Genomic DNA, 12,765 nt, shown 5'->3' with positions numbered 1-12,765 from the left:
TGTTGCAGCTCTGGTGGGACTTGGCTAGCCAGGTGAGCTCGGACCCAGGGGGAACCTGAGCCACTGCCCAAGCTGCAGTGTCCACACGGCTGTTTTTAGAAATTGTGAGTCTGTCTACCCCTTCTGTGAGGCTTGGTCCCAGCTACCCTGTGTTTAAACACCCATTGCATTCTAACTTTCTATTTTAACTCCCCAATAACGCTCTCAAAAAAATTCCTTAGGCTAAAGTTTTGTATGTGAACCTTTTTTAAGGTTTGAACAAAAGCAACAGAGCAACTGAGCTGCATTTCTAATGCTTTACTTGTTGACAACATTTTGTCAGATGCACCTAACATACTTGCTCTTTTCGGGAGATTAAGTACATGGGGGAAAATACTCTTTTGACTAAGATTGAGCATGAACCCCAAAAGAAAATGCTGGAGAAATCAGAAGTGATTCCTTGATACTGTGATGACAGGTGCATTTTGCAAAGGCCACAGACAGAAAGGAAGGGGAATAACACCAGCAGTTTTATATGGAATGGGCTCTGTGTGTGTAGTGGTCGCTGGGATTGTCAGAAGAACCAAGAAGGTTGGCAACTCAGATTGCTTAGAACCTTAAGTATTTTTTTTCAAATGTTGTGGATTATATAAATTACAAGCCCTAATTATACTTTTTAAGCAACATTTTTCTGTCTTAAACCTTTTCAGTTAATCTTAAAACAATCACAAATAAGCTGAACAGTTATGCGGCAGTTAAAATTCACTGTAGTAAATCTTCAATTAATGATTTCACTATTGTTTAATTTGAAATTTTGATAATTTCTTTAATTGATTTAATCTATCTACTTCTGCAACTTTTTTTAACCTATTAGTACACACCTCATAAATTAAAGCACAATGTGTAATATTGTACAATTCACTGAAAAGAAGACTTACATTTTCTAACTGGTGAACAATTCTAAAATCTTTAGGGCTATTGATGCCTGCTGCAAAATGATGCATATCATTTTATTTCATTTAGAAACATTTCCCCTACTGTTGGCATCCTATAACAAAACATCATCTATACCTGCTGAAAAACTCTCCCTGGAAATCTTGGCCTCCATTTGTAGCAGTAATCATCTCTACAGTAATTTATTATGTCAAATAGGCTTAGGAATTTAGCTAAGAAGTAAGCAGACAGAGCACATAAAATTTAAAATATAAAGATGAAATTTCTATGGAAAAAGTCTTAGAACAAAATCAAACCAAACCCAAGTAGTACAGTTCTGCATACCTCTCGTATACATTTTTTGCATAAATAGATGATTTAAAAAAATCTAGTTTTCTATATGTACATGGGTCTTTAAGAAATCTAGAACAAGGATAATCTTCCAACAAACAATACTCATTTGACTTATAATTTAAATTAAAAGGTGAATAACATTAAAACAAAATTATACACAGAATATTAATGCTTCAGCAGATCACTGTCACATAGCCAAGGTAAACCAAAGACAAGACAACACAACTGCTAGCGCTCCATTGGGGATACATTCTTACAGTGAATTACAACAATATGTGCTAGAAAAACCTTATTTCATGTATTAATGGTAATTGTTCTATCCTTGTAATAAGAACCTGTACATAATCTTCACATTTTTACTAAGATTTTCCTTGCCAGGTTTGTGTCCTGTAATTAAACATAACCTTTTAAAATGTTATGAGAGTTTAAGGAAGAGGAACATTATTTCCTCTTATAAAACAAGTTAGGAAACAACAGACACTGGTAAAACTACAGACTGAACTTTACAAAAGTTTGTTTCTATAACTATGTAACAACAACAATGGATTCCAATAACATTTTGATAATTTAAGGAATTCTTTTAATTATATGCCATACATTTTATACATTAGAGTTTAATACACTCCCTCATAATCTATGAAATCTGTATTGGACAAATACTTTGGCGGTGAATTCAGCTGTGGAATGTTAGTGCAGTAAATGGTTAGCTAAATTATAATGTTATACTGTTTTAAGCAAGCATACCCATTGTTACAATACCATGGAACAGTGCCAAGCACTCAGAGAAATACCAAATCAGTTTTGTCATACGGAATGTCCATTGGTGGTTGAAGTGATCTCTTTCAAAATTTATCAATAATGATGTCACCCCAACTTCAGAACAAAGTGAAATCTACTCATGTTCTAAACAGCCTGTGATTTCAGCCTTCAGTTATGGATAGTACAAATGGTACACCTCAGGATAAAACAGTTCTGCCATTTTTAACTCTTGCTTTTTAAACAACTCAAACAGAATTATTTCCATTTCCCAAGGTATTAAGATGTCTTGGCTCTTCTTCTAACACAAACTTCTAGCTCAAACATGTTGGTTTATTTTAAGGTTATCTGTATAATGATCAGTAGAAAACCCTAACCTAAATTATTAACCTCCCTTTGGAACTAGGAAAATGGTACTATTTGAAATGTTTTTTGAACCTCAAGAAAACTAGGGATTTAATGTGCAGCTATCTGGTTTATCACAAGGAGATTACTTTATGATGCCAACTATCCCAACTTTGTCATTCGAACACATGCTTTTATCAAACCCGGGTATCAGTCACGGCCTTTAAAATCCCAACCAGTGTTGCCCATTTTTCTTCCTCATGCTTTTACATAGAAATACATTTCTATTCTAAATACTGCGTAGTCAAGCATAGTAGGAGTTCATGTAGAAAAAACAGTGTACCAGTATCTCAGCCTAGCTCAAAGGATTTCCACTGATTCCTCTACAGACTTCAAAGCCTCACAGCTTGGCATTTGGACTGGTTTGAATTAAAGTTCAGTTCTCTACTGTGAGTTTTCAAGTTCATGGTGAAAGTGCCTGCTGCTTCTGGATTTCATTAGGGACAATTTTCTTATCTTTTTTTCATCTTAGGTTTGATCCCCTGCAAATGCAACATGGCATTCGATGGGTTGGAATAACAAGGTGCTGCCTTCAAGGCATGTATTGTCTCATGGGGCTCGCCCGCGCGCGCGCGCGCACACACACACACACACACGGATATATGACCCATTCCCTTCTCTTGTCTAACTTTCAGGGGACTATAAATTTTAAACTTCAAAGCATTATTTTACATTAAATTCAATAAAAAAAGATTCAGGAAAATGTTTTTCAAAGAAGCTGGATAAGATTTAAAAAGGCCACTTGATAATGTATTATCATGAACAAACTTGGCATAAGATTAAAAAGGTTTCCAACTTAACTTATACGCTGAAGGTGTGTGCATGTGTGTATATGGCTGGCGTTACTATGTATAAGATTGGTCGGGCAAGTAACATTCCTCGCAACAGTTCTTGCAAAATGATGGCCAAGACCATGTTTGGTGTATGTACCCTGAATAGTTGTATTTTCTGGTCAATAAGTGTCAGCATCAATTAGGCAATGGTTGGGTATGTTATTTTTTTGAAGATTTCTGAACAATTTTCCAGTAGCCTAGAAATTCAATTAAAATGTAATAGCAATTTGCCATTCAGCTCTGGGCTACAGGTTTTTCCTAGAATGAAAAGATCAGTCTTTTTGACTGCTAGGATAAAAAGACCTCCACTTTGCACAATAGTACAACACCATTGTTTTCTTGTAAGTGGAAGAAAATGGGAAGATAAATGACAGTTACTTAATTATAAATTACTGTAAATTATATAAATTATGTAATCTTTTAAAAATCTGTTAAGTTAAATCCCTATTTGTTAGTAAAAGACATTAATATTTTTAGGAGATAAAAATGTGCACACACTGAATAAAGGAAATAATGCTACTGGTTCCACTAGATTGAAAAGATGCAATGGAACCTCATGAAGCTGATATTCCATCTGTGTATTTTCAAAAATGTCCAGATATTTGCATCTCATACTTTGCATGTTTACATTGCCCTAAATTATGCAGACATTTGCCAGAAGTCCATTAAACCTGACTTGAAGTCAGAAAACCACTTCAATTGATAATTGTAGAAAAAGATGCAAATAGGGGAAGACAGAATGATCTCTGGGAAAGATGAAACCTACAAATGCATCAGATCACTGACCTATACATATTTTCACATGGAAAGAAACTAGTAAAAATATTAAGAAAGGACTGTGTTGTCTCACACATGATCGTCTACGTATCTGTATATTATGTAACACTTTAGTCAAAGTTGGTTGTCCTCATTTCACCCTGTTATTCCATAGTTTTGACAGTACCTGTTATGCTTTCCTTCTATGCTGCCCACATTCACAAGGTGAAAGTGCATTACTACAGGCTTCCACTAAGCTCTAAACTAAGCATCAGTGATGAAGCATCAGCCTTTCCATGAAAAGCAGTCCCAGAAAGGTGCTACTGGACAAAAATTCTCTCAGGTGAAAAAGCTCCAGTATTCTGTGCATCCCCTCCCACAATATGATAAAGTCAAGGCTCTGAAAAGTCATTTTTCTACCATACTGCACAGACTTTTTCGGTCTTAATCCTTTTATAAATGGTAAGAGCAGAGCAAAATGAATGACCCAGAAAGTCACCTATGTTAAAGAGAGAACATGAATGGAAGAGAATGTTTCTACAAAAGAGCTGCTTCCCACAGTTACATAAACACCCAAGGCAGTGGTGAGAGACTTATTTTCAAAGTCAGACAATCCTGAGCTAGTGACAATATTCTGCAACTGTGGCTTCCTGCAGTATCATAGGACTTGCGTTGATACAATCATTCTGCCTGCCTGCCTGATGCTACTAGAGCAGGAAGACTGACCAAAGTGCAGCCTTACAGTGCTCCTATGGTGACAATGGAACAGAGCTACAAAAGACATTTCATGGGTGGCCCAGGCTTTAACTTACAAGTACAGCTGATTCATGTGGAATCACACATCTCTCTGGTTTCTTGTGGTGGTGTTGTGGGTGAAAATGGGACTAATGGGAATGGAAAAGAAGAATCTGCTCACAAACTCCCATTCAAAAACAAAAGGCAGTTGGAAAACTCAGTAATTTTTATGAGATATTATAAGGTTGTGTGTGCCTGTGTCAGCCACTGTGTGGAGGGCAGTGACTGCACCTAGTCAGTTCAAAGGGGTTTGAAGACTGTCGGCTCTCTGGGGCAGGGACTGTACTCTGTGTTTATACAGTGTTTAGGACAATGGTAGCCCAATTTTGGTTGGTCCCCAGGGACTACCCATAATAAAGGCCCGGAGCATTAAACTAGTTAAGAGATTCCCCACAGACCTGGCAAGGGATGAGGCTATGGAGAACAACTCTCTCCACAATCCAGAGGGAAGTCAGAATGCATTAGGTTTATCTGAATGGAAGGGGATGAACATGACTGATGCCATATTGACTCAGCTCCCTCTGACAGATTAGGGTCAAAGGAGCAGATTTTTTGCTCTTATCCACTCTGAGGTGAAAAATCAGAATGTGCTAACATGATCCTGAGTACCAAAAGCATATATTGGATGAGAACAACATGTCACCAGCATAAGGCAAAGCAAATATTAACCGCAAGAGAACTGCAGAATAATTCTCAGTGTTACAGAATGGGATACTCATCCCTGAAATAGTGATCACACGGGGTACCCCTCTGCTCCATTCTCCCATTCCTGTGCTTCCTGTCCCACTCTTCATTCTCTCTGCCCCCATGCCCTATCCCTCAAAGCACTTCTAACATTGCTCCTACACCTTGCTAACTCCAGCTGTATGAGATGGGCAGGGTGGGGCAGGAGTGCTGCAGTGCCAGTGTTGTGGGAGCTGCATGACTAATTCTCCCACACCAGGAGAAGGAATGGCAGTTGAACAGACTAGACCGGAATAAACTCCCAAAATTTGACTGGTCTCAGCAATGGTAACTCTAACTGCATCTCAAAACTTCTACTTGGAAAGACTTGGCAAAAAGCCTTTCTAGGTCCATCTCCCTCTAAAATGGCTTGTTCATGATATGAGAGAGAGAGAGAGAGAGAGAGAGACTGACCAGTGAAGAGCTTATTCATTAAAGCTTACTGTAATTTTATACACCAGACCAGCACAGCTTTTGCTGAGCAGTAAGTGCCAGTCATTCGGCATCTGACTCACACAGATCCATTGCTATGGCCAGGCACACCCCTCTCCTTTCTTTGCATTGGCTTTCAGTCACAGAACACTCAAGCAACTGCAATCCTATTTTTAGTTTACTAAAAAGAAAAAAGCAGAAAAGAAAAGCGATTTCACTGCAGAAAGATCTGATTTCAGCCAAGATGGGTTTTGTGAAAGGAAGGCTTGAATGTTACCTGAAAGCAGTCAAATATTCGGTGTCTCCCATCGGTGGTTCCAGGCCACCAGTAAACGCCATATTAACATTGAAACCAACACCTGGTCCTGTGCCGACCTGAGAAAAGGGATGAAGGAGTGGACAAATATAATGTGTTAAATTCATGGACATTCTGTTGATACTGGTAATATATCTTTGTAGCCTGCCATTTCTTTAAATCCCATCGATTTGCTCTGCTCCTGACTGATTGATCTATTTAGAATGCATTGTTGGGATGCTTTCTTTTTTTCTAGAGCTTTTTGGGTCCCCAAATGGAGGCAGTTATTAAAGCTTTCACATTCTCACAAGTGCTCAATTCTATGTGAAAATGGAGCACACACAAATATTTGACCACTGGTGGCCCAACAACTGCGTGTTATCTAAGCATGTAGTCCCATCATTAATATACCAGCGCCTTTTCCATTTTCAAATGGACAGACTGCCCTACTGAAGGAATAGTTTTGTAAAATTCATCTTCAGCTTTATCACCAAACTCAGAAGAGTACTTTGTAGTCCTGCTTTATTATGTGAATTTTCTTCACTCAGCTACAAGTGCAGTTTACTCAGAGTGAGGGCCCCCTCTGCCGGTGGAAAATATGACTTGCAACAAATAGTTACATTGAGCTAACTGGGTATTGGTAGTATAGGAATCATTATGTGCACATTTGTGAACATTATCACAGTGTGTATATACCTTTATTAGAGGTGACAGCTGAAAAATAAACACGTGACATTTACGGTAATTAATTTGAAGAAAAAGGTGAATCTCCTTTCTATATCATATCTAAAGTGAAGTGCTGGTATACTGTTGCTACCGAAATACAACCAATCTGGAGATTCAATTTAGATGTACTATACAACTGCATAAATTGCTATATCAGTTTAAATAAATTGCAGAATTTGGGATTCAAACTTTTTTTTGGCTGCCTTACCATAAATACTAGCTACTAGAAAACAGTCTGTCCATCCATCCGTCCATCCATTTAATTTTAATACTTATTCTACTATTATTTCCTATATTAAAATTTCTGTATGGCAGAATTGTACTTTGTAAATATTCCTGCAAGAACATCAGGAAGATGTTCCTAGTGAAGATATTCTAGTGAAGAGTGAATGTCCTTCCAATTCCATATATTTATTTTTTAGACAAATCAATCACTACATCATTAAATTATTTTAAAGAGTCAGCATGAATATAAGTGTAGCAGAAGTCTATAAGTTTGTACTTCTTGTCCATCCTGCAGCATCAGTTAAATGCTGCATAAATGTTTGGTCATTGGCTATGATTATAATACACAAACAAGGTAATAAAATAAGGCTGTGCTTTATATTCTTTAGACACCAGAAGGAACATCAAAATTTGCAGAACAAAAAGGGTAAAACTGATAGGGCAAGAAATTCTATGGATTTTCAAAATTATCAACATTTGAAAATAAATATAGTTAATTAGTTAAAATATTTTAATTGCCTTTTGAATCATGTATACAGATTTTTATAACGGCATCTCCATTAGAAATGAACTACTTTGTTTAAATCAATACGAGTCAAAACTATGGAGTCTTTGTGGACTTTACTAATTACCTAAATTAAACACAGCAAAGTTTGGTTCATTCATGACCTTTTTTTCTCCTTTCCATTTATATCTGTCAAAACAGACCTCATTTGCAGTTCTGTGTAGAATTTATTAATCAATAGGGATAAATAACCTACAAGCAAATTGAAAAAATTGTCTGAGTTAACAGCAAACATTTTCTGTTAGCCCACTGTGGTAAATCAAATATCTGGTCTTGTGTAATGAAGTCAGCTAACAGTGAGGTTAGGAACCACTGTGCTATAGGATTCTGTGCAAAGAATGACTTCTGGCTTGCTTAAGATAAGACGGGCAAACCAATGTCATAGGTATTTTAAAACAAAATTGACTTTTTTCTGACAGCTATGTTTTCTTGTGAAAAACAGTAAAGAGTCCATAAGCCAAAGGCCACAGGCCCTTTGTAACAAAATAAACAATGGAAAGGAAAAATAGATGACAGGTATGCTTTCAAAGGAGAGGTCTATGATCAGCTTCTTGAAGGATAAGGCTGAATGTAGAATGAAAAAAATAGTACTTGATGAATGTGTGTGTCCATCTGGTGGAAGTCCAAACAGAAAAACGCTTCCATTCTAATTCATATGCCTTGTCTGTAGAAGGCTTATGGGATTCTAAGAGTATGTTTTGGACATTGTTCAACAATTCTAATGAACATGTAGGTAAAAATCCAATATCCACGCTTTTGAATGCAGGAAAAGCAGGTCTAAATGCAGCACTTGCTCCTCTAAGCAATGATAGGACATGGCCAGGAGAAAGAGATGGATCCCAAGGCTGTGCCAGGAGATCAGAGGATTGGTGAGCCCATTCAGTAATTGTAAAACCAGGGGCACCCTCTTCTTGTTTTGTCTCACAAAAAGCTTGCATTGTTAAATGGAAAAAAATGCACATGAAGTTGTGTTCTCCAATGAAGAGAAGTCTTTAGTCTGTTAAGCAAAGGGGTCTGTTTGAACTGTCCAATAATGACTTATGAGAGACTAATCATGTTGATCCTAATTCTTTGACTAAGATGCTCTACCAAGGTGTCTCTTTTCCTTGCCAGGACAAAATGTAAATTTTATGGCATTGCTAGGACTTTAGAAACACACAAAAATGGGTTCTTAGAGAAGCATTAATAGGCATTCATGTGAGCAAGGGCAGTACAAGCTTTCCTATAGTGCCCCGTCATTTCACTTCTTGACCTATGGAAGTCCCCCTCAGTTTTGTCAATGCATCTCACTCCTGACCAGCAGCAGATTCTACCAATAAAATCCCGGGGTGCCAATCACAGTAATTATATGGAGGGCAGGTATCCTGCTTATTTATGTTCTTACCTCATCAGGAGCTCCACTGCCTGGGAAGAAGTTTCCATCATCATAGCGATGTAGTGAAATATAAAGAACATTAGGATCACTGTAGAAAGCCTGCTGAGTACCATTCCCATGGTGCACGTCCTTCAGGGACACAGATTGTATTAGATAAGGAGGATTAGTACACTAATAACTGGTAGGGTATAGATATTCAGGCCTGTCTGTAAAGGCCTAGACTCTAAGAATTTAGGTGCATTCTTACCACTTGGCTAGTTAGAGATATAAAAGAAAGAATAAAAATCACTGTCTGCCAGTGTAAGGTCCTTCTCTCACTGTGACAGTCTGAGGCCCTGTTCTTAGGCCGAGGCCTTTGGCTAAGCAGCAGGGGCAGCCAGAAGCTGGGAAGCGACTGGTCACCTCCTCACATCCCAAACTAGTCACATTGAAATAAGGTGCTATTGGGCTGTGAGGATACAATCCTGTCCTGATGATGCCCATCACCTCCAGAGAAAGGGAAGTGCCTAGAAGATGTAAAAGGAAACTTAGTTTGATAGCATCCTGTCTGGCAAGAACTCACTTATCAATAGCTGAGATGTGAAATCCTCACTTCTGTATTGTTTTGTCATTATAGTTCCCACTTTGCTATTGTTTGTCTGTATAATCTCTGTCTGGTTCTGTAATTGTTCCTGTCTGCTGTATAATTAATTTTGCTGGGTGTAAACTAATTGAGGTGGTGGGATATAATTGGTTACATAATCATGTTACAATATATTAAGATTGGTTAGGTAAATTTCAGGAAAATGATTGGTTAAGGTATAGTTAAGCAGAACTCAAGTTTTACTATATAGTCTGCAGTCAATCAGGAAGTGAGTGGGTGTGTGTGTGTGTGGGGGGGGGGGGGGAAACAGGAACAGGGAATGGGGGTGGGGAAATTGGAATCATGTTTTGCTAAAGGGGGAAATGGGAACAGGGAATGGGGTGGGGAAATTGGAATCATGTTTGGCTAAGGGCAGAAATGGGAACAGGGACACAGGTGTAAGGCTCCGTGGTGTCAGAGCTGGGAATGGGGACACTAAGGAAGAAAACTGGAATCATGCTTGCTGGAAGTTCACCCCAATAAACATCGAATTGTTTGCACCTTTGGACTTAGGGTATTGTTGTTCTCTGTTCATGCAAGAAGGACCAGGGAAGTAAGTGGGTGAAGGAATACGCCCCCTAACAGTAACAGTCCAGATGAAAAACATCAGGATGGTTCTTTCTAACCCAAGTGAAGCAGTTTGTTGAAAACTAGAATGGATCCACACAATACTAAAATTAGCTTTGTTATACAGTAAAACCCTTATTTTACTAGCTAGCTGGCGACTGAGGAGTTAATGAAATTGAAGAGTTCATACAATTAACATCACAAAACAACAGTTGGTATGGTGCGCAAACGGCAGCAGGATGGTGCACTGCATTGCTTACTTTACAGTGGTTTGAAGGACAAGAAATCTCCAATGTACTGACCGTATCGGAATATGAAGGGATGTTGACTTGTTTTTCATCTGCACCACTTTTATGATGCGATTCTCTGCCCACATCATGAAATAGAGTTTGAATACAACTGGCTGTTTGTAAAACTGAGGTTCTACTGTCCGTTCAGTTCAACATAACTGGGTAATTAACTAACCTCAATTATATACCTGAATGAAAACAGAATGTTCTCTTGGACAGAGCTGGGAGGAGCTATGTTAATCACCATAAGTCTGACCAGGCAGTCTGTCTGCAGGTCAAACACCCATTTAAACTCTGTGCAGGAATGAGCCCTATGAATGCAATTTAACAGCAGTGAAAAGAAAACAAAACACAATGATCTCAACCAAACAGGCCAATTTCCCTATCACCCAGGTACTGATGGACTAATACAGCTTACAAAAGGGGACATTTCTCCAAATTGTCCTTTAATTTCTGCTACAAAAAACAAGTCATTGAGAAGGGAAGAAGAGTAAAATGAATTCTGAGAAAAGTGATGGACCCAAAGTGGAAAACTTTTCTGAACATTTTTTTTTAAACTTAGATAGATGAATGAGTCAAATCCTGATCCTGAGAAAGCAATCAGACTTCCAAAGGAGTACTGCAAGTTTGTTAATATCTTAGCTTCTCTGTTGAGTGACCCACTAGTGCTGCTGGGTTGCCCAAATGTGAATAATGTTGCACCATCCCTCAAGCAAGTTACTGAAATTGTCCAGAACGCTGCTCAAGCCAAGCCAGTCAGGGACCCTGTCAGTTTCAATACTCTGTCAGCTCATGAGAATAGAGTTGGGATGGACATAATGCTCATGCCCAGTAATCTCAACCAGCGCCTGGTGCAACCACCCATCTTGAAGTTTGGATCTGATCTGTGTTACAGGCTTTGTTTTGAAGGGCGGATAGCTTCTTCAGGATTGTGGGGAGGACAGGACAGGGGAAAATGGAAAAAATATGGTAAGTTTAGTGCTGTGACTTTAAATCTTGATGTTGCGCTTAAAGAAATGTTTATTGTATATAAACCATTTTAAAGTGAATTTCAGTTCTGAGCTTCTATAGTCAGATTGTGTTCACTGAGTTATAAATAATGGCTCTCCTCTGTGAGGAACTGACAGAGCTTCCATTGTTACTTCGGTGAAAATAAATGTTTACTCACCCAGTCCACTATAAGGATTTTGCTAACGTTGAGTCTCTGTTGGAGAAGCTTGGCTGCAATTGCAACGGAATTAAAATAGCAGAACCCCCTGGAGGTAATGAGCGAGAGAGAGAGAGAGAGAGAGAGAGGAAAAAAGGGGTATTAATTATAGGTTCACCTCGGTCCCAATATATATATAATATGAAACATAATACAGTAAGTAGGAAGAAATATCTATTGCTTTCACTATTTCTTCCTCCCTAACAGATACATGTGTGCTCGATTACACACAAAAAATAACCACACGCCAACAGGTGACTCAGTGATCTCATGGGAAATGGTGAACACTATTACATGTTCCAACACTCTTTACTGTGAGATGCTGCTGAAGTATACAATCTGCCAGTCAGTGATTTTTAAAGTTTCAGGGCTCTCACAAGTTAGGGGAATGGGGGTGCAGTCAGAGAGAAAGAAAGGGATATTAGTGATACAGATGAAATCATCTGAAGCACAGGGGACCAGTTCAGAGAAGCTTCAAAGAACTCTGCTTATTCAAATCTGGTAGTAAATACTCTCTGATCTCACACCAACCAAGTATCAAGGGACCAAAGGATCTGAGTATTGGTCATGAAGCCAGGCACGTACTAGTTAGTTCAAGAAACAAATTATATCCAGGGTTGAGGGAGATGCACTCATTAATATGGTTTATTACCCTCTTACCTTTTGGGAACCAGAGTTGAAATCAGCCCAACCCAATGTGGCCAAAACACTTTCAACTCTAGGGGAATAAAATCCCAGCAAAGCTAAATGAGTGGAAGATTTGACTTTAGTTTCTGTTTTATGAAAAAAAAATGCTTTTTATAAATTGGTGTTATATTCCCAAAATACAATACTGTATCAGGCATAACTTTTATAAGTGGCATATCACTGTTCCTCCATATTAAAAAACCCCCCTGGTGAACTTAACTTACAAACCACTCTTTATCC

The 12,765-nt window shown here is 38.4% G+C and overlaps 1 protein-coding gene across 1 annotated transcript in view; it reads right to left on the bottom strand.

Moving 5' to 3' along the window:
• HDAC4 (histone deacetylase 4) overlaps window positions 1-12,765 on the bottom strand; it is a 311,748-nt gene that overhangs the window by 29,127 nt on the left and 269,856 nt on the right. The window contains 3 exon segments of the mRNA XM_038421049.2: window positions 6,244-6,341; window positions 9,162-9,281; window positions 11,800-11,887. Of these exon segments, the coding sequence (XP_038276977.2) occupies window positions 6,244-6,341; window positions 9,162-9,281; window positions 11,800-11,887 (306 nt within the window).

The sequence above is a fragment of the Dermochelys coriacea genome, chromosome 11 (genome assembly GCF_009764565.3).
Source record: "Dermochelys coriacea isolate rDerCor1 chromosome 11, rDerCor1.pri.v4, whole genome shotgun sequence".
Taxonomy (NCBI): Eukaryota; Metazoa; Chordata; order Testudines; family Dermochelyidae; genus Dermochelys; species Dermochelys coriacea.
The sequence above is the reverse complement of the archived record's forward strand: the minus strand, read 5'-3'. Positions and strand labels throughout refer to the sequence as shown.